Source organism: Aythya ferina (genome assembly GCF_964211825.1).
Source record: "Aythya ferina genome assembly, chromosome: 2".
Taxonomy (NCBI): Eukaryota; Metazoa; Chordata; class Aves; order Anseriformes; family Anatidae; genus Aythya; species Aythya ferina.
Window position 1 is genome coordinate 131,583,825 of NC_140297.1, and position 27,810 is coordinate 131,611,634.

General features: G+C 41.2%; 3 protein-coding genes across 3 annotated transcripts; 2 read left to right on the plus strand and 1 right to left on the minus strand.

Annotated features, from left to right (window-relative positions):
* Nucleotides 1-358: 358 nt before the first annotated feature.
* Nucleotides 359-7,890, minus strand: ZFAND1 (zinc finger AN1-type containing 1). Its single transcript, XM_084509843.1, has 8 exons — nt 7,717-7,890; nt 6,510-6,552; nt 5,759-5,798; nt 5,287-5,414; nt 5,119-5,210; nt 4,221-4,345; nt 1,044-1,199; nt 359-895 (listed from the first exon to the last, which is right to left on the minus strand). The coding sequence occupies exons 1-8, from the start codon at nt 7,769-7,771 to the stop codon at nt 725-727; spliced, it is 810 nt and encodes a 269-aa protein (XP_084365969.1). The 5' UTR covers nt 7,772-7,890; the 3' UTR covers nt 359-724.
* A 94-nt stretch (nt 7,891-7,984) lies between these two features.
* Nucleotides 7,985-27,581, plus strand: CHMP4C (charged multivesicular body protein 4C). The gene is made up of 5 exons (XM_084509844.1): nt 7,985-8,185; nt 20,516-20,693; nt 21,619-21,733; nt 25,146-25,254; nt 27,468-27,581. The coding sequence occupies exons 1-5, from the start codon at nt 7,987-7,989 to the stop codon at nt 27,530-27,532; spliced, it is 666 nt and encodes a 221-aa protein (XP_084365970.1). The 5' UTR covers nt 7,985-7,986; the 3' UTR covers nt 27,533-27,581.
* Nucleotides 13,011-16,021, plus strand: LOC311431882 (uncharacterized protein). The gene is made up of 2 exons (XM_084509845.1): nt 13,011-13,659; nt 15,062-16,021. The coding sequence occupies exons 1-2, from the start codon at nt 13,323-13,325 to the stop codon at nt 15,208-15,210; spliced, it is 486 nt and encodes a 161-aa protein (XP_084365971.1). The 5' UTR covers nt 13,011-13,322; the 3' UTR covers nt 15,211-16,021.
* Nucleotides 27,582-27,810: the final 229 nt, after the last annotated feature.

Genomic DNA, 27,810 nt, shown 5'->3' on the forward strand with positions numbered 1-27,810 from the left:
TACAGAAAATACATGTGAAATGTTTTACATCTTATTAATTTTCAAGCAAGAGCTAGTGATGTAAAACTGGGAGGAGTAGCTGATGCTCCAGAAGGCTGTGCTGCCATTCAGAGGGACCTGGGCAGGCTGGAGAGCTGGGCGGTGAGGAACCTCCTCCATTTCAACAAAGGCAAGTGGGTCCTGCACCTAGGCCAAAATAAGCCCATGAACTAGTATAGGTTGCGGGCTGATCTGTTGGAAAGTGCTCCATTGCTAAATGAAATCTGTTCTTGTAGATTTCGAAAAGATGCTGCAAGAGTATAATGTGTTTCCTTCCTTCGCGGAACCAACACACTCTTTCACAGAAACCAACATTCTCTTTCAAAGAACTGACATAACTGCAAGTTTATATTTTCATTATTTGTTTTTAATATACATTTTTCTAGTAATTTACACAAATATAAATAAAAATTTTGGAAAACATTATTGATGTCTTACAGTTAAATAAAGCATAAATTTATTTTAGATAGTATCTGTAATATTAGTTAACATAACTAATATTCCTTTTAGGACATAGTTCTTCTGCCAGTTATGCAACTGAGGAATTGATAGGACCTGTGTCTTCACAAGTGAGGGCATATTCTGACATAACAGTGATATAAAAGGAGAATGGCCTTGGTTTTAATACCAGAATTCTAAAAAATAAAAAAATCAATCTTTTTTGTTGTTTGCAATAATTTACTAATTAACTTAGGTATGACTCTGTGTCTTCTATAAATAGAACATCATTATCAAGATACTCCAAAATTATATTTCCACCATTGAATAATGGACATTCTTTATCAGATAGCCATTTTTCCAATGTGTCCTCAAATGGCAAGGCTTCTCCAGAGGTAGTATGGCATAACCTCAATTTCTGCAAGACAGATAACGCAGAAATTAACATCAAAATTTGCCTAAGATGCAAGAAGTGCAGGATGAGGGAGAGGGAGCAAGGGTTAAAAGAAGAAAAAAAAAAACAACCTGGAAAATGTTTATCATCATCACCATCATCACTGATTTACCTGGGCTGTTGATTTGTTGTTGTCATTCTTAAGGCTTGCTAAGGAAGCTGCGAAGTCTACTACTTTGCCAATACTCCACTTACTGCAAAAGAACATGGACTTGCTTTTCTCTTTGTTTCCCTTTGGTAAAAATACTTGAAAGTAAATTCTCTCCGTCTAGAAAAAAAAAAAGAAAGAAAAATAAAGCAAAACAAAAATCACAGAAGAAACACATAACTACATACATATGTATTTTTCAGTTAAAAAAGGTAAATTTCATCCCCCAAATTCTAAACTTTAGTTGTTCTATTCCATCAGGACAAAGACCCCATTCTAACGCAGAGCAGAAGAAACAGCTGAGACCGTCAAGTCCAATCTCCTCCAACTGCAGGCACATATATGATGGACTGTAAGTTCAGAAAAGTGGAAGAATGTCTTTCAGACTTCAAGGGAGTATTATATATAGACAGACATTAGATAGAAGTGACTGCTTTGAGGAGAAAAAGGTGAATTTAAACAGGCAGTGCTGGCTTCTTGCAGCAGTACAATCTGTCTCAAATTGGAACGCAAAGCCTGTTAAAACAGAATAATTCAATGTTCTAGAAATGTCTGTTTCACAAATGAACACTCCAATCAGTGCCACCTACTCATTTATCCCATTTTTTATCCTTTTATCTACTAATAGTTCTTTCAATATCTGCTAGGCTGAACCATTTGTTTAAGAAACTTCAAGGGTAACCTATGAGAAAGAGATTCTGAGTAGGAATGAGACAGCCCCTTCTTCAGGTTTATTTTTCTTGGCGCTCATGCCTAGACACAAGCGCAACTGGTATATCCATCAGTTGACTGCCCTTTATGAGTCCAAGCCAGACACTATCAAATAAGAAACAAGTCTTCTTTAAGATTTATGCATTCCCTAGGAAAGTATGGATCTATCCTCCCCCTCAGTTGTGTTCATAAACTGAGAACAAATTTTAATCTTTGAATTTTTCCCCAAACCTAAGTGCTCTACACACACACACAAAAAAAAAATCTGTAACACTCAGGAATATTACAAAGGGGCAACGGAAACAGGACACGAATTTTCCTAAATTGTAAACAACCACAGCTTGTTAAACAGATAACACAGCCATCCTATTACAGACACATGCTAACAACTCATCTGCTAACAGTGCCCTGGTACCTTCCTCCAGATCTAAGGAGGATGAGACAGTTTCTGACAGCTCACTGGAAAATAATTCACAAAACCACTCATTCTACTGTTGCATCCCTAAGGATGGGATATGCTTCATAGAATTTCTGTGCACTACCCAAGAGATTATCAGTCAATCAAGGACACAGCAACTAACATTACTTTGCAGCATGGCCCTCCTGTTTGGAGCCAGTCTGTCTTGAAAGGTGTACCCAAAGGAAGCAATTATCTGCAGAAAACTAATCGCAACAAAGAGGTCAGATAAAAGATGTGTCCAATATAGCCTGATTCTCCTGATCACAGAGTAAGAAAAGTCAGGAAGCACTGCTAGGGTCATGTGGTCCAAACCACGCTCAAAGCAGGGCAAATTTCAAGCTGGACCTAACTACAAACCAGGTCGCTCCAAGTCAGATTCAGTCAAGTTCTGAACATCCCAAAGATATCACGTATTTTCAGAGCAGCTTATTCAAACGTCTGACCACCCACACTGCAAATGTTTTTCTGAGAATCTAATTGGAATTTCACATATTGCAGCTTGTGCACATTGCCCTCTGTCCTTCTGCTGTGTGCACCTCCAAGAAACATTTATCAGTCTTCACTATATAGTGATGAGAGAGCAAATGTGCCTAAGAGGCAATCCAGAAACTTCATATTAAAAAAAAAAAAAATCTGTTAAACTGGAACAAGCTGGGCAATACAAGACACTAAAAAACGATAGCCAGAAGGAGTCTAGCAATTTAAACAGTGAGAGGTGCTGGAGGATAACAGGCTTATTTATCAGTGTTAAAATTATCACCGTTCTACATGGTTGAAGAATTAACATCCAAATAAGAAAATTAATGAGAGAAATTAGCATATCGTAATTTCTGCTACACTTGTTAGACCTTACTGGCTTTGGAATTAGGAAGCAACTTTAATTTTCTTGGAAATATTAAGGGCAGATTTTTTTTTTTATTATGCTCCACAATGTTTGAAGTGAATCACTCTCCCTCCAGCATACATTTATTTAAGTGGCACTATCTGCGATGAGTGGTACAAGCAGGTCTTTGTATTATGTCTTCTGCCTAAGTAGAATTGTCTGATTTTTCGGCATGACAAAGTATAGAAAAGAGAAATTCATAAGAGGTCTCAGTAATTGAATAACTGTACTTGTTGTAAAAACAATTAAATGTATCTAACAATAAAATCATCACATAGAATGTTTTCAGTATTATAAATTTAATATAAGAGGCCTAAATTCAGTGTGCTCCAGCCCAACAGCATGGTCTAAAGTAATTTAAAATAGTTATTTTAAGAGAATGCCTAAGTACAGATCTAAAGTGAAACTCTAGATGAAGGAATTAAGTTGTTTCCAAACCAAACACAATCCGCAAAAAAGACCTAAACACCATATTCAACTGGCCACTGTAGTGAAAAACACTAAGGAATCTGAAATACTTCAATATTCAGAGAATTTAAAGGCATAAAATACACAAAGCAACTGTCCAAACCCTCTTTCAATACAAAGGCAGGAACAACTGACTTCAGATCTCTTCATACTTCAACCAGAAATGTAATAAATGTGTCTTCAATCTGAGCTGCAAAGCTTCATTCTTATTTGTGCAGAACGCAGAGCTCAGTTTAGTATGAGACAAATTCAATCTGACTGATACAGAGCTGTGCAAACTGTATCCTGCGTGAGTCAGAAGCCTCTCAGTACCCATCACAAAAAGTATCTCACTAAATGGGTTTGCCCTGTGTCAGGCAAACATGTTTCTGCTATAAAGGAATTTGTCCTGAATGCTGTGAGCTCTATATTGGTATCTTATATAGATCTATATAGGTATCTTGTCTTTACATGAGACTAGTGAGATTGATTTTTGGATGCCTGCCTGAAATCTGTAAGTGACCATGGACTTAGAGAATTAAATCCAAAACCAAACTGAGGGAATTAGATGAAGAACCAGAAATTTAGAAAGCTTCTCTTTCCTTTGAGAAGTCAATCACTGACAGCAAGTATAACTGACCTGAGGCAAGGACTTGTCCCCACACGCGTGCATTTTCAGTTTCATTAATGCCACTTTTGCTGCTGTTTCACTGTTTTTTGCTCCTTTGCGTTTTTTGCTTTTTGCTTCTTCATTTTTTTTAGAATCTGAGAACAATATTATTCCTGTTAGCATGAGTCACATTCCTCCTGAACATATTTTGGAATAAGTCTATTGGGCCTCACTATATTTCTAAGGTGTCAACCCCTGTCACGCCCTCCTGAGGCCATGATATTAGGGACTCCCATTCAAGAATATCTGGAATGGTTACAGTCCTAACAGAACTCCTTTGCACAGAAAAGCAGATAAGCACTGGAACCAGGTAAACAGGTTGCAAAAGCTGAAGAGATACAAATTCCAATGCTTCTGTACCTGTGGCAATCATGGTATTCAAATAGCAATACGTTCAGGTCCTCCTTTCTACACTTAATACCTAGCATTCAGTTGTTCTCTTTCCTGCCCCAGATCTTGCTTAAAAGCTACAAAACATTACATCAGTCATTTTTTTTTTTTTTGCCAGTTTGGTTACATATGTATAAACTCAGCACACTGACATGTGCACCCATTACAACTACATTATTTGCATATGAATTAATATGCAAATATAAACGACTAGCTACAATTATAGTAGTTGTAGTACAAGAACAAGACAACCATTCTGAAACTAAGCCCCATTTAATCTTCAAAGACTGTCTTCCTAGACATCTGCTACTGTTGTTTTGTGTGAGTCTCAATGAACACGATTACATGTTGACATGGGAATTTAGGGTTGTTAAAACAAAGAGCTGTCATACTTTCTCTTCTTTTGGTCAAAGCTAGATCCTTACAGGAGGTCTCAAGGCTTCTAAAGAAAATTAAGATATATATCCATTGTACTTGCCTATAATATGTTTAACTAGCTGTTGGGTGGCAGCCATTCGAGGTTGTGGTGTGTCCAGTTTCTCACACTCATGGTCTGATTGATGCCGGTGTCTGTAAACAGCAGTGAAAAAATTGTTCATTAATGCATAGGGGAAGAAATTAATACAAGTATTTATGTTCCACTCACCTTAGGCAAAAATGTTTTTCACAGTAGGGACACAGAACTGGTAAAAGCTCCTTTGCATTGCAGTCCTTATATGAGCATGGGTAAGATCTGTGCTGGTCCGGTTTCACAGAATTGTTTTTTATATTCACCTAAGAATCAGTACAAAATAGTCTGTCTAAATAAACAACTATTACAGACAAATCTCCACCACAGCTTCCCAAAAGAACTGTGCTTGCCCTCAATTATATGGGCAAAAGTAGTTCAGTAACTCTCTCCTACTTTTCTTGCCCTGGTTAAGTTTAGCTCAGTTAGAAAAAGAACCATCCTCCTACTCAAACTTAATTAAATTCTGACACACAGTAAAAGAGTGCATTCATTTCTTAAGCTTGTCACATACTAAGTTGGATAATTCATACTTATATACTGTGCATATATGTCTAATAGCTAGTTAAGCTGCATAGAAATTTAAGGTAGTCATTTATTATTACATTACCTCAGAACACCCATGAGCATCCCGGCTCCTGTGCTGAAGGCTTAGTGGCAAAAGAAGAAAATACCACACCATCAACAACATTTCAAGAGAAGAAAACTGCATGTGAAAACATTTAAGTGTCTTAAGAGCTATCTGACAAGTTTTATCATGGCAACACAATGAAATTTTCTTAGAATTTGTTCTAAGCTATAGATTTCACAACTTGAATGGATTGGTTATGCTATTCCTCATTATATAATTTATCTCTTAGGATTTCTGCCCCATGCCAACAAAGCATTACAAAAGAATAAGGTCATTAGCATGTTTACAAATTCACCTCAAAGCAACTGAAATTTGTCCATTTTAATGGTTTTGGATCACAAATGCCTTCTAACATTTTAAAGAGAAATTTTAGATCTGCTCTCAACTTTAGGCTGCTAATTTTAAGTATAAATCAAAGTGCAGGCTCTGATTTAAGACTGTGGAAGAAATTTAGGTTTTCTTCCTACACGGAAGCAACAAAAGCAAAACAACCAGACGCAAATCAGTACAAACCAGGCTCCCATACATATGGCTTCCATAATAAGTTATCTGTATTCTGGATGTTCCCTCTGATTTCAAACCTCCGTAACAGCCGCTTGGGAGCAAAGTTGCAAGGTCAGTGAACAAATTATTTTTTTAACTGAACGTATCTACATTGAGTTACAGTATGTTTCATACAACATTTAGGCCTACAACAACTGCCACACTAAACTCTAACAGGAAAACTCACCAAAAGACACCTGAACAGCCATCACATACAAAGGGGAGAAAATCTGAAAGAAAAAGAGGTTTGTATTAGTTGGGCAACATGGTTGTTGTTTTGCTCATAGTTTTTAATTTTTTATATGATGAACTTTTGCTCCACATTATTTACTTTTGCATGGGGTAGTTATCTTTACAAAGATGCTTAACAACTGCATCTACACAGTACCTAGGCTTTTGTAACACAGTCACACTGCTAACTCCTCTAGTTAGTATTACTGAAAAATACACCAGGAGGTAAATTATATACATTCTGGAATTGTGCTTTAAATTCCTAGAGAAATGCTTCTTTCATTGTCCTGCTCCTTCCTATCTTTTACACCATGCATACTGCCCTTGTGTATTTAAATTACATGTAACTTCTTAAGTCTGCACACATTCCCCATCTACTGTATCAATTGTTACAGATAAAACCACTTCATCGTCTGCTGAACTTAGCCATGTCAACTATGACAACAAATGCCCACTTCTAGGCCATTATTTGAGTTTTCCATTCTTCAGATGTATCTTGACGGACCAATATGTAACTGGACTACAAAGCTCAGATCATGAAGACTTTGGTCACTTCACCTACAAAACTCACTACCTGCCTCAGAAAACCTTCAGCAGAAGTAGTTTTGCTGCCCAGTAATAAGAAATGTATTTTAGTGATTATGTTTTCATTAACATCATCTCCTGAAAGCAGCGAATGTCAGCGAGGGTTAAGAATGGAAAAACCGAGCAACAACAATTAGCAAAAACAAGGATTAAATAACTAGTGATGTCACTGAAAAGGCAGGCAATGGCAATGCACCACGTAGGGCTGCTGCATGTTGTACCAACAAGACCTGGCTTTGGGAAATCTACCCTAACAACTAAAACTGGATTTCTTTTTTTTTTCATTATGCAGCTTTTCTCGTCTTTTTGACTGTTCCTTTTAACAACATCCCTCTCAGACACGCTGCCCAGCAGCAAAACGATCTCTTCTTGGCTGTATCTCCCCACTACAAGCATTAGCACCAGGAGCCAAGACACCGCACGATCCCTTGTGACAACCCCAAAACCAACAGAAGCCAGGCCCCGAGCCAGCGTCGGGGACACCCCAAGAGGGAGCTCCCACATGGGGGCCCCCACGGCCGCTCCTCTCCCCGCTCCGCCAGCAGGGGGGAGCCGAGCCGAGCCCCAGCCGCCCTTACCGAGCTGCCGGCAGCCCTCCGCCTCGCAGTGCCGCCCCAGCTCCAGCTCCGCCATTTCCCTCACGGGCAGGCGGGGCTCAGCATGAGACGGGGCGGCCGTCCCCGCCCCGGGGCGGTGCTGTTGGGTGTCCCTGATTCACGGACACCTCGTCCCTAACCCAGCCCCGTCCCTAACCCAGCCCCGCTCCGCTCCGCCCCGCCGCCAGGTGCGGAGCCCCGGAAGAGCCGCGGCGGCAGCGGGGAGCCCCGGCCCGAGCTGAGGCCGCCGAGATGAGCAAGATCTCCAAGTTCTTCAAGGGGAGCGGCGGCTCGGCCGCCCACAAGAGCCGGGGGGGGCCCACGCCGCAGGAGGCCTTGGCCCGGCTGCGGGAGACGGAGGAGATGCTGAGCAAGAAGCAGGAGTACCTGGAGACGCGCATCGAGAGGGAGCTGGCGGCCGCCCGGCAGCACGGCACCAAGAACAAGCGAGGTGAGGGAGCCCCGGCACAGGGCTGCGCCCTTCGGAGCCACCTCGGTGCCTTGCGAGGCTTTAAATCGTGGGTGTCGCGGGCATCAAGGCGCTGCTCAGCACGGCAAGGGGGGCACGGTGTTGGTGCTGAGCGCTGGGGGTGCGGATAAGCGAGAAACTGAGGCTCTCGTGTAAATTCGCGGTGGTCTTCGCGTTATCCCCACTGGGAGAGCTGGAGGACGGGCTGCTGGCACACAGTGAATAAATGTTACATGTGCTAAAACTGAGAAACAGACAAAGGTTCAGGGTATTTGTAGTGGCTGCTGGTCCTGTGCTTCTGAGGAGAGGGTACTAAGGGATAATAACGTTCAGATCTCGCTTACACCAATGTTGTCATCTCTAGTAAGCAATTTGAGCTGCAGGTAGGCAGTGTCTTGGGCCTTTGAGAAGCAGGGTAATTACTTCCTAAAGTCACCTGGAATCCTGTTTTGTCTGCTCTGAGATCTATTGTCCCGTAAATGCTTCAAAACAGAAGCAAAATGTTTTGAATTCAAGGTTCACAATGTAACAAGAAACTTTCCTGTGTTCTTTCTGGTGCTGGATACTTTAGAAAAGATAATGGCATGTAATTTAGAGCTTGTGTGGAGCTGCACCTTAAAGGTGTTCCGGTTAGCCCTTTAATGTATTTGGAAATACTTTAGCACTTACTAATGGTTAGCAAAAAGCACTTAGTTAGGATTTAAAAGCATCAGTAGGGACTTAAGGCACAAACAGTCTGAGGGAGTAAGGCCAGTTCAGCAATCGAGCCTGCCAGCCTGCAGCACATGAGCTGTCGGGTTGCCACGTTTTGGGTTGTTGTGGCCCCAAACTCCTTACTTCTCTGGCTTCAACCCAAGTTTCTCTTGTCCTTTTGTGCAGGTGCTGGCACTTGTGAGCTGGCCCAGCGATCTAGATCAGGGAGGTGACGCAGCTGCAGCTCTACTGCAGGACGAAGTGACCGGATGGCTCCCAGAGCTGGCTCACCGTGCAGTTGCACGAGTGGCGGGGCTGACTCAAGAAATCATGCTCCTTCTGGTGTCTGTAGCAACTCCTACCTAGGTCCAGACACGCTACTGTAGGACTTGATGCCAAGTCTGCCCTTCAGGCTGGTGTTGCTGCAGGAAGAAGCAGTGTTTCCTGCCTCATTCCTACCCCATGCTACTCCCTTCCTTCTGTTGACAGAGCTCCCTGAAGGGTGTGTTCTAGAAAGCTGGGATACAGCATTAAAATGTCTTGTTTTTTCAGCTGTGTTATTTTTACCAAGGGCTGGTTAAGTTTCTCTGACTCCACAACTGCAAAAGAGCTTGGACACCTGTGAAGGTGCAGAGGCTGCAATGAGGACCCATTACTGGGAGAAGGTGGATCTGCTTTAGGATTCCCCTTTAACCTGGCTGGCCTGTGCTGGTTCCAGGTATTAGCCTATCACCTTGTGCTTCAGGCATGCAGCATTCAACACGTGACTTTTTCTCCCAGGTGTTTGTGTCCACTGCTATGCTCAGTGCGCAATTCCCCTGGTTTTATCTATATAGCTTTTTGCAGAGTTGTGCTACAAACTGGATTGCTGGGATGATTGTGGTTAAAAATAACTCCCTTTTTTTTCCTTTCTTGCATTTGTGCATGATCTACAGTTAGGGACAGTAAAAAGACGGCAAGGCAATAAGTACAGTGCGGGAATTTTTTAATGAAAAAATTGGCTATAATGCCAAAACTGGATGATGAAACTACAATCATGAGAAACAAGAGAAACTCGCCTTGCTGTGCTGAAATGGTTGAATTTGGCAGGCTAGTGAGTGAGCTTAATTCCCCAAGGATACCCCTCATTTGATACGACAGTTGTGCTAGTTTAATCACTGTTGATTAGTGTATTAGCAGCTTTACCATGCTGTAGTTCAGAAGAAAGCTGTACTAGCCTTAAGTAGCATTATGTAAACATACATGCAAATGGGAGAATAAAAGTTTTAATTTACGCTGCTTTGTTAAAACAAATATTTCAAAAGGACCTAGTGGCTAATCTTTGATTTATTCTTTCCATATTTACATCTGTGGAGAAGCTTGTGGAACCTAAAATGGGAGTGTCTGGGACAGAAGCAGGATGTATCCAGGTATAGAAAATGCACCAAATTAGTATGATCTCATTTGATTTTTAGGTGCATGTGTGTGAGTCAGTTACACTGACACAAGTGAAATCATCTTCAAGGACTAACAAGTTTTCATGAGCTCAAATGATTCTTGGATGGGTTCATGTGACATCAGAAGACTTGACTTAGACCCATAACATATTAGCTATGCAAGTACACGTGAAACATCACTTAAATATTTTTGGCTCCTCCTTTGTGGAGTGTGCATCTCTGTAGTTCCTGTGCCTAATTTGAAATTAGCTGTGCTTTGGGGATGATACATTTCCAGTATTCCCTCTTAATATTTTACTGTAGCTAAACTAGCTCAGGGTTATCTGAAGAGTGATTTGTGTTGGAATTCCCCTTGCAGAGGTTATACCATGATAAGTATTTATCTATCTATCTATATATATATAGTCTTGCTGTATTTTTTCGGGTATCTCTTGATTGGTTTTGTCAAGTGCATACCTGCTAACTCCAGCAACAAATTGGCCTTTCGTCTTCACTACTGTGAAGGTCATGCAGGAAAGCTTAAAAGACAAAGTGATCCCAAATATCAAAATTGATGAGGCTTGAGGCAAGAAATTGGGACTAGTGCTATGTAGGTGCAGGCTCTTACCTTTTCTTTGTGCTTCTCCAGAACACCATATCCACGTTAGTAAGGGCAATAGCAGGTTTCTTTATGGCCCTGGGTTAGGACAATAGCCATCACATTGCAGTTCACCATATAGAGAACTGTTTTCATCTAGGACTTCCCACCTTCATGGTGGTCATTCACTTAGCATGTGGAAGGGTACTGCCTCCACGTGCTGACTGAACAATGACCGTAGTGGCTCTTTGCTTATTTGTTTAAAGCAAGTTCAACAGCAATGCTGAATTTATGGGTAAGCACAAAGTACAAGAAAATATTACTACATGGTAGTCCTGGGAAAAGTTTATCCTCTGTTCTTCAAAAGCTGCCTTATTTTTATTTTTTACCTCTCCCACAATAATCCCTATGCTTTTGAATCTTCCTTCCCCTGTCCCATCTCACACCCCATACACACCCACTAGGCTTTTGATTTCTAGTTTGCTGTGTGAGAACTCCATTTAAAAGGAAATAAAGGAAATGGGTTTCCTGAAGTGAACCTGTGCTTGTGAAAATAACATAAATGTGTGTGTTGTCTCAGCCTGGCATCTTTCACAGATCCTAAAAAAAAGAAAAAGGTAAATTAAGAGAGATTAAAAGTAAGTTAAAAGAAGCCATAGTGGTTTTTTTTGTTTGTTTGTTTGTTTTTTTCCCCATCCAGAGTAGGAATAAAGCTTAACCATGGAGAGCGACACAATACTACTGAGGACAAAACCTGTGGAAAAAGTTGGGATAACGTAGGTTTTCTCAAGTAGGTGCTGTAAGTATGCTGTGTAGTACATTTGGGCAGGGTTGGTGTAGCCGCGTAGCATTCCTTTACAATGAGCTAGTTTGTTGAGGAATGGTTAAGTGAGGTGGGACATGTGAATGTGGGGCAATTGGCAGGCAATAAGCTAATAAAGTACCGCACTTAGTTTACATGGATCTGGGCACGTACGCAGGTGGCTGAGAGCCAATCAGGATCAAGAACACGATGCCCTTAGGCGATTGGATAGACCCCCTGGGGCAGGACGGTAGCAACTGCATAGCGCGGGAAAGTGTTAGCCAATCCTAAGTTTAGTTAAGAATGTTTACGAGTTTCGGAATAGATAAAAGGCGACTGAGCTATCCATTAAAGTTGAAGTTCACTGTTCACTCATATTGAGCGTCTGTGTCTTCCTCCCGTCGACAACAAATGGCGCCCGAACAGGGACAGATCTGAACGGGAACAGGGACTCGGCTGGAGTCGAACCTGCGAGCCACGGTTGGACGGGATACGGGGACCGGTCCTGCAACGCAGCTCAGGAGGTGAAAAGGATTAAAAATTGTCGAATCCCCGCACCCGAGGCCTGAAAGGCGAAAGGGACGAAAACTTCGAATCCCCGCACCCGCGGCTCGGAAAGGGAGTCCTCGCACCCGGGACGAGCCCATAGAGGGTCCCGCCGGAACGCGCCGCCGAGGTCTTGCAAAGGCTGCAACGGTACCGACGCATATAAAGGTATGGAGAGGCAAGCGGCGTATGATTTGCTCAAATGCTTTTTAGAAAAGCGGAGCACACAGTGTATATATTGTAAAAAGGAATTGCCAGAGTTATTAGCTTGTGGGGTAGCTAAGGGTTGTTTTTTAAATCCTGATACGGTGTTTGAACAAGCAGAGTGGAGGAAGTTCGGGGACAAACTATTTGATGAGGTGATTAGTGATAACAAGGTGGCGAGAAAATTAACGAAGCCATGGAGGGCGGTAACTAATGCATTAGCAACACACCAAGCTGAACAAAAAATAGCTGCTGCCATAACAGAGCAATTAGGATCATCCAGTCAGAATGGGGGGACTTCTGCTGCTTCCTCTACTCAACAAAGAGCTGAGGAACAGTCTTACCCCTCTCCACCATCATATAGAACAGTTATAATTCCACAGGGGACCTCGGGTGGCTGGGAAACGTCTGTACCCGTATCAGGGGAAGAAGAACCTTCACAGCCACCGACAGCCCCACCCGCACAATTAGAGAAAGGAGAAAGGGTGGGTGGGGAAACGGGAACAAATTCATTTTCGACAAATCCATTTAAATCCAATTTACAGGGTAGGGAGGAACCATTCGGGTTGTTTATCGATCGAGTAGCAAATGCAATACAAGCCGCGGGAGTTCCCGATTATCTTAAAGGCACTATATTAAAGCAATGTGCACTCCAAAATTGTAACCCTTCAACTCGAAGTATATTAGCTACATTGCCGAGTACTTGGACAATAGAGGAAGGATTGGAAAGAATGTCTCAGGTACCTGTAGGTCCACAGGCTATGTTAGTAAAAGCAGTAAAACAATTAGGTGACAACATGAACGAGCAGTCTAAAGTGCCTGCCGCCCTTGCACCTTTGCAAACCCCCGGAGGACGTTCTAATGGCCAAGGATCGGCACCGCAGCGCCGTTGTTTTCGGTGTGGTATTGCGGGACACATCAGACGGGAGTGTAAAACAGAATCAGTGTGGTGCCAGAACTGTCAATCAAATACTCATAGCACTTCGGCATGCCGACGAGGTGCGTCGGGAAACGGCCGGAGCAGCGGGAAGAGCCGCCCCGCGACGACACAAAAAGCGGCTTTTGCGACAACGGCAGCAACAGCACCGGCACCATCTGCAGCGGCTCCCTCTTTCTCCGACCAGCCACCAGAGGGAGCCCCGGCCTGGATTGGGCAACAGTAGTCGATGTGACTTTATTGGATTCGAGACCCACCAGGGTAAGGACAGGAGTTTTTGGACCAATTATTATTAATGGTGAACCTGTGGGAGCTCTATTAATAGGGAGATCGTCTGCCACTGTGAATGGACTGTATTACCTCAGGGCATGCGTAATTCACCTGCTTTATGTCAGCTCTATGTCGATGCGGCACTTCAACCAATTCGCCGCGCATGGCCCAAAACGATAATTTACCATTACATGGACGATATTTTGCTAGCCCAGAAGGAGATATTTTCCCTGCAACAGAAAAATGCTCTGGCAGCTGCTCTTAAACAAATGGGACTGGTAATTGCACCAGAAAAAATTCAGGAGGCAAGCCCCTGGAAGTACTTGGGGTGGAAAATTACAGATTCCACTATTCAGCCTCAGAAACTTACCATCCAATCGAACATCAAAACCCTCAATGATGCTCAAAAACTGCTAGGAGATTTACAATGGATTAGGCCAGTGGTCGGAATTCCAAATGAACTGTTGAATTCCCTTCGGCCATTATTAAAAGGAACCGACCCTGCCACAAAGGTAACATTATCAGAAAAACAATCAGAAATATTACAACAAATTGCATCATTGATTACAACGCGTGTCACACATCGACGCATACCTGACAGGCCACTCGATCTTACTATTCTGTGTGGTCCGCAATACTTGATGGGTGCTATCACACAACAAAAAATAAAAACGGGGGAGACGGGAGTGGAAACTGTGGTATTGGAATGGATAGCTCCCCCATTGCAACCCCGAAGAACAATTCAAGATGTGTTATTCTTAAATGTCCAGGTGTTTTGTGTTGAAAGTATTTATGTAAGGGTAAGGTTTTAAAACAAAGTGTTGCAAGTCACTTCACGAGGAACACAATGAGAGGCAATACTTGTTTGTTTGCTTATCATTCTAAATTATATTCTTGTGGTATGATTGAGGTTGTGGTATGATTGAGAGTGAGATGTGCCAGAGGCCTCTGGGTGTGCAAGTGTGCTCTGGGTGTGCAAGTGTGCTCTGGGTGTACAAGTGTGATCTGAGTGTGCAAGTGTGCTGTGTACTGTGTTAGTGAGAGCGCATTTATTGCCATAGTACAGGCTGAAATCATAGGAAATTAGTCATTGTGTGAAGTAGCCACTTGGAGAAACTTAAGGGAATGTACTGTTTAAAACTTTTTGATCGTACTGAGTCAATGCACAAATCTATTACTTTCTTGAAAGAGCACATGAGAAAGAGTCAATATGGTATCAATCCTTTCCATCAATGGTTCACTGGTTTGTTTGAAACAGTGCATAGATGCTTACTGGGATTGATCAAGGAGGGATTGAGGATTTTGTTCGCTGTGGTGTCAATCATCATTGCATGTAGTATTGTGATAAATGTGGTTGTAGGGTTACTTGCAAAAATGTTACAAAATGTTATAGAGATTTTGAAGTGGTGCTGGAAGTGGGTGCCCGGTGGATCACTGCAAAGCGGACTGAAGCAGCTTTGGAGTCTGCACGCGCCGAGGACGACCAGGAAGAGGTTCCTGATAGTTATTCTGACGGTGACGTGGGCTGTGGCACCTCGATGACTATCAAGAGCAGCCTTTAATCACCATCAAGTGATTGGGTTTGGGTGTGTTACTATTGAGTTGTTGCTTACTATTAATTGTGTTGCCATTGAGTGCTTACAGTAATTGTAGTGTTATTAGGGTGAAGTTGTATAGTTGTGTTATGTTATGTATTTGACATCTGATGTAAAACCAGCCCTTGAAGAAAAGTCACCAAGAAAGGATAACAGCGACCATGGCTGAATTAATGAAGCAAGGGACTTTGGTTATGTTATCAGTTATAATAATGGCTGGACATGGTAATGCCATCTTAGGGAAAATTGACCCTCAGCAGAATATATGGGTCACCTGGGCTAATCAGTCTGGACAGAGCTCATTCTGTTCAGTTAGTTAAAGAGGGACTTCGGTTTCTACTTATAGTTATATTGATTATCATTGCTGCATATGTAATCTTTAACTGCCTAACTAAAAAACTTGAGCAACTCACACAGAAGGTGTTTGTTGAGCAAAATAAAAACGGGGGAATTGTTGAGGAATGGTTAAGTGAGGTGGGACATGTGAATGTGGGGCAATTGGCAGGCAATAAGCTAATAAAGTACCGCACTTAGTTTACATGGATCTGGGCACGTACGCAGGTGGCTGAGAGCCAATCAGGATCAAGAACACGATGCCCTTAGGCGATTGGATAGACCCCCTGGGGCAGGACGGTAGCAACTGCATAGCGCGGGAAAGTGTTAGCCAATCCTAAGTTTAGTTAAGAATGTTTACGAGTTTCGGAATAGATAAAAGGCGACTGAGCTATCCATTAAAGTTGAAGTTCACTGTTCACTCATATTGAGCGTCTGTGTCTTCCTCCCGTCGACAACACTAGTTGTGTCCAGAACACTACTGAAACTGAAGAGTGATGCAGTAGTTGCGTGTTGACACAGACAGGGCTGTCATCCCTGTAGCGGGGTGTGTGACAGGTAGGGACTGAAGGCAGGGAGATACGGGGAAGCCTTTAAGCACATCTTTGTTCTGTGTTACAGCCATTGTTCTCTGCTCTTCTTGATCGCATTTCAAGTGTCTTGCTGCCAACTAGAGTGGTTATAATGAGTCAAAGAGCATCATTATTAATGAATTACTGCTTCAGTTTTAACTGTACATGCCTTCCCCCACAAGTTTTTAAGGATTATGAATGCTGATAATGATCTTGCTTAAGGTGGTCTGATTTTTGTGGCCTCGGCATCATTTCTTCTGGTTGTTGCTAGCGTGAGATCAGATTCTGTAATCCATCAGTCCTTTACAGGGACTGAAGCAGAGGTTTTGTTAACTGTATCCAAGGATGAGATCCAGTATTTTCACGGTGATGTCTTGTGAAGACATAACCAGTTTTTCCCTGGGAATTTTAAGGTCTTTTGGATAACGTTCTTATCTCTACTTCACAATATGAGATTGGCAATTCCTGTGCTGATGGGTATTGGTGGGCTGACAGTGTTGATTATCACTGTGCTTTCTCATTTTATTCTGATCTGTCATGAGACCATGATGAAGGTGTTTGACTCTTTCTGTCCCAATTTTGTTCTCTGTTTTAGAAACCTGGATACATTCAGTGTGGTCAGAATTACTATTGCCGTTGCCAGATATGGCCAGGATCAGTCATTTCTCCTTTGTTACTAAAGCATAAGTTTAGTGGTGACACTGGAAATGTGTTTGTATGTTAATAACAGTAGTTCTTAATACATGTGCTTAAACTGACATAATAGTCTACAGTTATTGCAGCTTGAAATTAAAATTTAAAAAAACAAACTTGAAAATAAAATAAAAAATCAGTTTAAAAACAGTGGCTCCTAATCTACAATCTCTATCCTGCTTGCTGGAGTTGGAAGTAGAGCATAAGAAAAGTGTTAAAGCAATTGCTGACCACTCCATTATGAAATGTGGGAGCTGAATCTGCTTCTTTGGAGCCCATCAGAGAGAATGTCAGAGATGACTTGTTTTCCTGGGGAAGATCTCTACCTCTTCTTGGTTAAATCGATATTACTCTTGCTTCCTCAGACCCTGCCCCTGCTTAGACTCTTCCTACCTGGGCTGTCTTCCTTTTCTGAAATCTTGGAAGTGGGCATACCTTCTTTCAGTGTCGTTCTTAGACCATCAGTGAAGTAAGTTGATGTTCTCTCCTCAGTTTCTTCTTTTTTTTTTTTTTTTTTTTTTTTTTTTTTTTTTTTTTAATAAAACAAACAAACAAAAAAAACCTGTTCTCTTTCAGTTTGGTTATTATGTGATAGCTTTTCTGTAGCATTTAGATTTTGTTCTTCTGAGAATCTGCACACAGATTTTAAAATGAGTGTATGTACAGTAGAAAAGCACTTATTATAATGAAATTCACTTTGATTCTGTACAACAACAAAAAAGCAGACTGCAAATAACAAGGAAATTCTCCTTTCTCACCAATGGGAGCTATGATTGCAATGGACCATGCAAGGAAAGGGATTCATTTAATATAAGTGAGAAAATCATATAGTGTGGTATAGGAATATGTTATACCTCGCTTGATAAGCGAGGATTATGAATTGATTTGCTATCAAGTGCTTTGTTCTATAAGTCACTGGTAAAACTACAGAGAACTAAGTAAAATGGTGTTGTGGTACAATAATTAGGAAAAGCTGTTTATGATAGGGGAAGTCTCACAGTTGACCTTCTTCTGAGGTTTCTTAATTCGGGTGTGGTTTAATTAAATATTTATACAGGAACCTTCAGGATTTTGAAAACAACTGCTGTGTGTGTAACTGAGGAAGTCCATTTTCTCTTCGAGCAGTCAATAAGAGCAGCTCCATCACAGAGTCCCATTCGTGAAAAAGACTGTCTGGAAATATTTCCCGGTGGTAGCTGCTTCCTTCAGTTGAAGCCTTTCTGCACCATCCAGTTAGAGTTCCTCTGTCCACAGGGTGTTGGGAGTCCTCTCTGGTACAGCCACTCTTATGCAAATTCAGAACGTTAAATTTACCTGGAATCTCTGGCCTAATCTGAGAATACAGGATCAAATTTTGATCGAATTGAAGCTGAGGAAGGAAGTGTCTGGTTTCATAACAGTACCAATAATAACCATAAATAAGGAGGGAAAATAAGCAGGTAGAAAGACTATTTGGGTTAAGTCAAACTGCTATACTTTGGAATTGCTACAACAGTTAGAATTCTTACATTTGCCACTTGCATGACTTTGACTGGGTTTCAGGCATATTTTCAAAGTATAAATGATCAGAGAATCACAGAATGCCTTTGGTTGGAAGGGACCTTAAAGACCACCTACTTCCACCCCCCTGCCATTGGCAGGGACACCTCCCACCAGAGCAGGTTGCCCAAAGCCCCATCCAGCCTGGCCTTGAACACCCCCAGGGATGGAGCATCCACAGCTTCTCTGGGCAGCCTGTGCCAAGGCCTCACCACCCTCTGAGTGAAGAATTTCCTCCTTATATCTAATCTAAGCCTACTCTCTTTTAGTTTAAAGCCATTCCCCCTTGTCCTATCACTCCACTCCCTGACACAGAGTCCCTCCCCAGCTTTCCTGTAGGCCCCCTTTAGGTACTGGCAGGCCACTGTAAGGTCTCCCCAGGGCCTTCTCTTCTCCAGGCTGCACAACCCCAACTCCCTCAGCCTGTCTGCATAGGAGATGTGCTCCAGCCCTCTGAGCATCTTTGTGGCCCTCTGGACTCACTCTAACAGGTCCATGTCCTTCTTGTGCTGGGGGCCTCAGAGCAGAACGCAGCCAGGTGGGGCCTCATGAGAGCAGAACAGAGGGGAGGAATCACCTCCCTTGACATGCTGGCAATGCTGCTTTTGATGCAGCCCAGGATGCGGTTGGCTTTTCGTCTGGAAGCCTGCACTGCTGGCTCATGTTCAGTTTTTCATTAGCCAACACCCCCATGTCATTCTCCTCAGGGCTGCTGTCAATCCATTCACTGACCAGACTCTATTTGGTACTAGGGACTGTAAATCCAGAGAGCATGCCCCAAAAGCTGGGAAAACATTCAATTTGAATACTGTGTTTTATGTATTGTGACTATGGTTTGCCATCACTACAGGTGCTAAAGACATTTTGTATTTCAAAGTCTCTGCAAATACCTGTCCTTGTGTGACTAATGAGCAGCAATTTTGACCATATTGACTGCTTTTCTGCAAGTGTTTGAATCAATATTTTAGTATGTTGCTACACACCGTAAATCAGTGTCCCCTCTTTGGAGGGGATCCTAGCTTCATTTGGAAACCCTATTATCTAGATTCAGTGTTGCTGCATTTGGGTAATCGTTTAAACAGAACACCAACAGTAATTGCTGCTGTTTTTCAAGCATGGGGGGCTGCATTTGCTTGCTGGCCCTGAACCTGATTAAAAAATTAAAGCAAGAGAGAGGAAAAAAGATCCAGGTATTAATTAGAATTGAAAAAAACAATGGGTTAACTCAGTCTTTTTTTTTTTTTTTTTTTTTTTTGCCTGGCACATGTACAGTTTGGAAAGAACAGAGGTCAGGAAATACTTGTGGCAAGATTGTGTGTTCCACACACAGAAACTGAGTGAAAGCCTTTCTCCTCCTGCTTGTCACGCGTTTATGCTGGTAATGATTTACTCTGGGCAAAGTGTTCTGCTTATAACTTATCAAATGCAAAACAGTAATCTCGCTGATTTACAGAGATAATTGAGGGTTGCGAGATTTTATTGTGGCCCTTTACAAAGGCTATGTATCTTCTATATATTTTCAAGTTCTAAGGATTAAAGATCATGCTCCTCAGTGAGTGTTATGGAAAATACGACTGAAAGCCAGAGGAGTCCTTCCTCTGATCTAACCCACCTGCGAGGTTAGGTCCTTTGGGCTTTCCATTATACCTGACACTCTCTCCTGCTACAACAAAACTTAGAAAGCAGCATTCATGGAGATGTGGTCATCATGACAGATCTTCTCGCTCTGTCTTCCTTAGCTTTTACTCAGATTTTGCCTCAGGTTTACCTCTTCCTTTGATTCTCTCTCACGTCCTTTCTGATTTCTCTCTGATGTTTTTCTTTTCCTTTCCCATCTTCCCTGTTTTGCCCACGTACACAGGATGGAATTCAAGATCTCCTGTAGTGGAGGAAGAAGCTGCTCTTCCTTGTGCTTCTAAAAGGAGTTAATCTAAATGAGGTTTCCTGCTCATGCATACTGCATGTTGGTGGTCTGGTGTGGTCAAAGTTTGCCTTTCTACTAGTCAGGTAGGAGGGTGAGAATTATAACTTCTCCAGGTTGTATTGTTAATGAACTACTTGTACTTGCATTTTGCTACGAAAATACGCAGTGTACTGTGCTCCTCTGCATTACAGCTGCCTTACAAGCACTGAAGAGGAAAAAGAGATATGAGAAACAATTGAATCAAATTGATGGGACGCTCTCAACCATCGAGTTCCAGAGAGAGGCGCTGGAAAACTCACACACAAACACAGAAGTGCTCAGGAATATGGGTTATGCTGCACAAGCTATGAAAAAAGTACATGAAAATATGTAAGTCCTTTCTTTCTACTAGCTTTCAAGATGAGCTTGGCAATAGCTTTTAAACTATTTCATTGCTATGTACTAAGTCAGCCAGTTTTGACTTTGTTTTGGTTCAGGCATTTAATGTCAGGAAAGCTATTGGTGCTGTGATGTTGTATTTGGCAGAAAAATAACTTTTCTTAACAGCAAGTCTAGAAGGAAATCCAAATACCTTAGGAGATCCAGCTGGTACTAGTTTTTATTAAATCTGCCTTGGCTTCTGCCCTCAATTTTTCCAGAATAAAACTTAGTTGAGGAAACTGTGTGCACTTCTTCAAAGTCCACAAGCTAGGTTGCGATTCAAAGTACTAATTGAACTCGAATAAAAGAGAGGGTAATTTTTTTGCATATTATTTTTATATGTTCTATATTGTTTCATGGCGCATTCTCCTGCCTGAATAAACAGAGTTAAATCAGAAAGGTTGCCCTGGCAGAAGTAAACAGGAATTGAAACAATACTGTAGTTAACAATAAGGGGAAGCACTTAAATGGGGTCCTGTTAAGCTCCCCCTAGTTCTGATGAATGCTTAGCATCAGAAAAGATCCATCTAACAAAGATGCTGACCTCGGGAAGGAGATACAGTCTGCCTAGAGAATATGACTGTTGACTGATGGATCTGTGAGCAGCACAGAGGTGGGGAGAGGCACAGGCTGCTGCATTATGGCTTTCGTTATAAAGCCAAAGTGGAAGAAATTGGAGTGGCTAAAACATACAGAAGCTTGCCAGGAAATATTAAGGTTTAGGTAAGGAAAATTCTTCCCCATGAGTTTAAACACTCCCCCATGAGTTTAAACATCCATGGGCATGAAATAAAATAGGGTCTGATCAGCTGTTTCTGAGCCTCTTCTGTAGGATTTCATTTATGTACTTTTAAAAACTTTATTATTTTGCCAGGGACTTGAACAAGATTGATGATTTGATGCAAGATATCACTGACCAGCAAAATGTTGCTCAGGAAATTTCAGAAGCTATCTCAAGCCGAGCTGGATTTGGTGATGAGTTTGATGAGGTCAGTACTTTACTAAAGACTGTGAGTTTTGACTATAAAATAGTTATTTTGTGGTGCAGTGGCTTGTTCCAGAGAATGCAATTTCACATCCTCACCTTTTGAGAAATCATTGTTATAGCTTACCGTATCTAGCACATTTTATATTTATTTATATATTTATAAAAAAAAAAGAATTAAATATATAAAATGAAAATGAGGGGTTTAGCTGTATTCCTGTAGTTAGTATTTTCAATTGTAGTATTTTCAATTGTACCATGGAAGGAGGTCACTAAAGCATATAATTTGTACTTCTCCAAAGGGACACTGAAATATATAATTTGTTGTACTCAAAATAGACATAGTGCATGTTCCTTTCACTACACCATGAACTGGCTGCCATTCACAATTTTGGATATATGTGCCAAATTTAAGGGGTTTTATTTTGTGCTTGGAGATTCCAGTCCTTTCATTATTTTCCAAATTTTCCAAAAAAATAAATTAATGAGGTGGAAGTAATTGCTGTAAGAAGCAACAAGGATTCTGTCCTCAAACACTCTTCTGAAAACCTCTCAAAAAAGGTATCTAGGACCTTCTAGAAACTTGTTGCAGTAGCTTTCATCCAATAGTGCTGGACCTGATTTTGTGTATCTAAGGAGGACATAGTGTTCAAGGGCTGAGTATATGCAAAGAGGCTGTATATGAGTATGTGAGACTGTACATCCTACAGCCTGTGGGATGCAGAGCTGAGGATCAAACCCAGTAACACAGTTAACTGGTATGTTAACTGTTAAAATGTGTTAAAATGACCAAGTGCTAGGAATCATATGAATAATGCCTTAAAGAACAGTTCCCACCCTTCCCAATTAATTTATTCTTACATACCCAAAGGGACAACAAAGAAAAATACATATGCTATATTTTTTTGCTTGATTAATATTTTGCCTTATCATTCACAAGTTATTCCTTTGCAGTTTTTGAAAATAGTAGTGATTCTTTGTATATTTGTTTCCATTATCTGCTTTCTTATTTTTGTACTTCAAATGAAAATCAACTTTTCAAGAAACATTTAATCGATACTGACATAAGGAATGGCATTTATCTGGCAAAAACTGGTCTTCAGACAACTTAAAAAAAACATACTGCCATCCTGAACAGTGTCGCTTTCTTTTCGTCCGTGCTTAACTTACTGAGTCTAGACTCAGTAACAATGTTGTGGATTGACCTGAAAGCTTCTAAGCGATGCTTGTTTGTCCAAGTTAATGGATATGTTTCCTGTTCTGGGAAAATAAGCCACACTCACATGGGGTATCACTGTACCATCACCTACTTTTTCATATGAGCCTAATAGTGGCAGTACTTGTTCGGTCATTGGGAAGCCTGGATTGCATAACACGTCAGCCTAAGTGTGCTAGAATTTGTGACTTAATCACTAGTTTTTGAGGTCACTTGTGTTGGAGGAGGATGCTTAGTTTTTATTTATTTTGAAGAACTTTTTGACCACACACTTGATTTCCTCGTTACGTGTGTGCATTGGGTGTAAGGAGATCATTGAAACATGTAATTTATGCTGCTCAAAATAGACATGTGAACGTAGGGCTCTCTCCCTGGGATGACACTGTATATGTAATGAATAAAAATTAAAAAAAAAAAAAAAAAAAAAAAAAAAAAGCTCTGCCCTACCTGAGTAGGATGCTCTCAGGGGAGAGGAAGGGGGTGAATCCTTGCCTGGAGACGTGTTTTCTGATAATCAGATGTGAAATAGACACATTCCAGTGCGTGAAGTCTAGACCCTGAGAGTTTTGATCCTCTCCACATAGTATCTGCCCTCTGCTTCATTTTTTGCCTAAGTTCAAGAGGAGGAAGGGGATTATTTATTGTAGCTACTACAATGCTCCACAGCCTCGTTGTACAGCAGTTCCTGAGTTATGGGAAACACAAGTTAGATCCATGCTTGAGGAGAACTTGAAACTTGAGTCTCCCACTTTGAGAACCTATATTCTAGACATTGCATTGCTATGTTAAAGATTATGGCCACTGTTTATTCCACTATTCCATCTCTCTCTCCCTCTCTCCCTCTCTATTTTTTACTTTTATTTTGCTTCATTTTTTTTAAATTTTAATAAAGAGCCTGTCATGACTGATACTACCTCTTGATATTTTATGCATTCAGCAGGGGTTGCTGAGGCTTAATTTGGTCTTGGAAAGGGTTAGATGGTCATCTAAAGGTCTTCAGGAATACTCGTTTCCATTGACTACAACAGCTTGGACACTAACTTCTGAAGATGATACTTACACCACTGACTGAAGTACTTAAAGTACAGCTACCTTTGCACCTAACTAAATGCATTAGACAGATGTGGGGCCCCACCCTCCACAGCTCTTTGAGATAGCTGCCATCGATTGAACATCTTCAGGTGCAGACTTGATGCTGAAATTCTTAATTTTTAGATTTTTAATTCTAGGGCTTGCATTGTGAACTAGATCAGACTTGTGAACTGTAGCCTTTTTTGGCCTTGTATATATAAAATAAAAACTTAGGCAGGCCTGTGCTGGCTACATAATCATCATTTTAATGTCTACATTGGTGATAAGCGAGGTATAAATGGGTAGGCAAAGCCCATCTTGAACCCTAGATCTCACTTTGTGCCAGCCACTCTTGCCCAGCCCCATTTGCCCAACAGTGGTTCTTTCTGAACCATTTTATCACTGTGGCAAAGGTCTATTTCTCTACACTGTGATTGATAGATAGCTTCCTTTCTTTGGGAAACTCCAATGAAGGAGTAAGCCCTTGGCTTTTTTAAAAATGTAAAGCATTTCTATTTTTAGTATTATACAATGATATTTGATCATCTGTCCAAGTTAGCTTCTGCAGCTAAAAGCCTAAGGGTGTTATGTGCTTCAAGAGTGAGTAACAGGACTCACGAGATCCGTGCTGCTTTGATATTAGATGTAATCCAGGACTTAGTGTGATAGAGCTGAAGCACAACATTTAATGACAGTCTGTGTTCCACCCAGTGGAAGTTGTATGGTTTTTAAAATGGGAAAAGTCACACACTAAAATTAGAATCTGCTTAAAATGTACAGACTCTAGATTTGGAAAAAAAAAAATGATGAAGGCAGTTGGACTTTTTCCTCTGTTTGCTTTTGACATGAATACTAACTGCACTGGCATTTTTCTTCTAATTTTATTCCTTGTCCTGTTTCTAACTTTCATTGTCCTTGTTTAAACTTTCAGTTAAGTTTCACTGTTTTTCCCTGCAGTTGGTGAAAATTTTACTTGCAATATGCTGACTTCTGATATGACTGGCTTCTGACTTTGTTTTCAAGCATAAACTGTTATTTCAGTAATGCTTTGCTTTATAGCGGTTACGAGTGCTCTTGACTCAAATTGCTGTCAGGACAATGAATTTATTAACATTTTCCTTGAATTTAGGATGAGTTGATGGCAGAATTGGAAGAACTGGAGCAAGAAGAAATGAACAAGAGAATGGCAGATGTCAGACTGCCAAGTGTTCCATCCACCTCGTTGCCTTCTCGCCCCGGTAAACTGCTTACTTTCCATTTCAAGTTTGTCTTTATTATGCCATGCTGTGAGTAGGAGGAGAGGAAGAAAAAATCATAGATATGTATTTAGCTCTTTTAATTTTTAAAGCATTATAGATTCCTTATCCAAATTTTTGCATGTGACTATTAGAAAAAGCTAAGTGGAATTCCAGTTTCCTGTATGAAAATACTTAGGACCAAATTTTCTGTAGATTAGGGGAAGCCAATTCAGGGGACTTGAACTTCAGGTACTGTGATGTGGATCAGATAGGTCACTGGGGAATGGGAAGATCTATTTTGTCTTCAGGCAATTTAAATCCTCAGTCTTTTTTTAATTAAGAGGCTGACCTAGATTCAAAATGTTTGCATGACAAAGTTTCAGCTTTATAGTGTAGTGGTTTGATACTTGCCACTGGTATTTTAAGTAGAGATGAATGTGGTAGCAGGAAGTACAAATTTAAAGAAATATTGTCTGTCATTCCTTTCTTTCTATAGAACAGACATTCCTGGCATTAAGCAGTAGTCTTGATTTTTCTGTAGCTCTGCCCTGTTTGTTTGGAATTAAGCCAGAGACAGTCAACTTTTAACTCTATCTTTCACTGTGTCCCTCTTGCTCTATCAACTGAAAGACTTGCTGTATACGGATGCTCGTAAAAAGAATATAAATATTTGGTGGCAAAGATAGCATACACGCAGCACAAGCTGCCTGGTGCATTCTGCTGCAGAACAGGTTGCCCAGATCAGCTCATCCTGAAGACTCTTATGTGTGTTTTGGCAGTCAACACTTAAATCCCTGAGAAGCAGTTTAAAATATTCAGACTGGGACTGTGGCCTCATCTACTTATGTAAACTGTAGAACAGCTAGTAAATAGTGGATTTAGGAAAACTCAGTGCAAATTGCAGTCTGGGCACTTAACGACTTGTTCATGCATTATTTTCCAGATCCAGCTGTGTCAGCTGACATTTTTATTAAACCCAGGCCATCTCCATGTGCTTCTCACTATCTCAGATTTTCTACCTCATCTCTCTATATGACTGCTTCAGGCAAAATTAGTTAGCTACGTTTATACAGTTTAAGGCCTTGTAAAACTGGCTAATCTTTTCTGTAACTGTATGCTTACAGAACACAGAAATGACAAAATATGAACAGTTAATGGTCCTATAATGCTTCTAATTGGACATGCATGTTAACCTCCTGATTTTAGAGATGGGGAAAATAATGTGGAGCAAGGCACAATGACCTTCCCCAGCTGCACAGTAAGCCAGTGGCACTTGCAGAGTAGGGAATGGACACAGGGTCTCCCATGTCCTTCTCCCAGCTTTAGCCCTCAGAAGTGGTACTCTCAGTCTATCTGGAGATGGTGGCTCCCAGCAGCAGGGCTGCCACAGGCAGGAGCCAACTGGTTGCTGTAAAACGTACACACAAGGGTGGTGCCACCCAGTAATGCAAATCCTGACGCACTCAGCACAAAGCTGGGGAGAGCCTAAGGCCGAATCTGGGCAGTAGGGCATGCAGGTTGTAGGTTGCTGAATGAAGACTGTTTATATGAGGTTTTCATTCAAGTAATGTAAAGAAGTGGGATGTGGTTTGGATTAAAAAAAAAAAAAAAAGTGAGGTGCGTGTGGGACCTAGAACAGAGATGGGAATTGCTGCTGCTGTGACCACAGCAGTTACCTGAGTAGCCACAGATACTACCTGAGCAATGTAAGTTCAGGATTTTTTTTTTTCCCTTTTAATAAATGGTAACTCTCATTAAAATATGTTGATTCCATTTTGAGACTGGACCTGCACATGCAGAACCCTTTAGTACTGTTTGGAAAGGTAGCAAGATGCACAGCTGAAGGGACAGGTCATTAATTCCTGCTTCCAATCACGGAATTGTAGGGGTTGGAAGGGACCTGGATGTGAGAGAACTGGCAATGTTGTGGTGCGTGCTTACTCTCTGTGTACAGGTCCAATAAATTTTCTGTGGGAGTCTTTCAGTAGGAGGTAAATCAGACCTATAATTTTTAACATCAGGGTTATGTGTGAGCTAACGGTGGGACATGCTAGTCACAGCATCATCACTATGTTACCTACATTTAGCTTGCTACTCAGTAAAGTGACTTGAGATCTTCAAACTGAGCACTATAGAAGTCCTAATGTTAACAAATAAAATGTTTGTTTCTGCTCCTATTAGTTGATGATTATTGTTAATCTCTTTCTCTGCAGCATCAACCAGGAAGAGAGTGGAGGATGAAGATGATATGAAACATCTAGCTTCCTGGGCTTCATAAGAGCATGGTGCTTTTATGGCATGGAACACTACAGTAAAGATGTAAAGAGATACAATGCTGTTGTTAATTTGTAATAGTTACAAATTTAGTGTGGTTGTGTTTCATACGGACTTTTTTTTTTAATGGCCAATCTTGCTAAAAGTGTGACTTCCATATTTCAAAAGTAGTCTAAGAACAAACAAAAATAATAGTTGCCAAAACCTCCATTTTTTTTTCCAGCCTAGGCCAGAGATTTGTTCTGCTATCAGTATCAGGTTTTATGATGTTACGTCTTGTGC

Bases quoted from the DNA above. Each gene is read 5' to 3' on its own strand.
- ZFAND1 (XM_084509843.1), bottom strand. From the start codon at position 7,771: ATGGCGGAGCTGGAGCTGGGGCGGCACTGCGAGGCGGAGGGCTGCCGG. The intron at 6,553-7,716 runs GTAAGGGCGGCT...TTTTTCTTTCAG, and splicing joins GGAGGGCTGCCGGCAGCTCG to ATTTTCTCCCCTTTGTATGT. The intron at 5,211-5,286 runs GTGAGTGGAACA...TGCTGTTTACAG, and splicing joins GAAAAACATTTTTGCCTAAG to ACACCGGCATCAATCAGACC.
- CHMP4C (XM_084509844.1), top strand. From the start codon at position 7,987: ATGAGCAAGATCTCCAAGTTCTTCAAGGGGAGCGGCGGCTCGGCCGCC. The intron at 20,694-21,618 runs GTAAGTCCTTTC...TTATTTTGCCAG, and splicing joins AAAAAAGTACATGAAAATAT to GGACTTGAACAAGATTGATG. The intron at 25,255-27,467 runs GTAAACTGCTTA...CTTTCTCTGCAG, and splicing joins CTCGTTGCCTTCTCGCCCCG to CATCAACCAGGAAGAGAGTG.
- LOC311431882 (XM_084509845.1), top strand. From the start codon at position 13,323: ATGGCCAAGGATCGGCACCGCAGCGCCGTTGTTTTCGGTGTGGTATTG. The intron at 13,660-15,061 runs GTAAGGACAGGA...AAAATGTTATAG, and splicing joins TGGATTCGAGACCCACCAGG to AGATTTTGAAGTGGTGCTGG.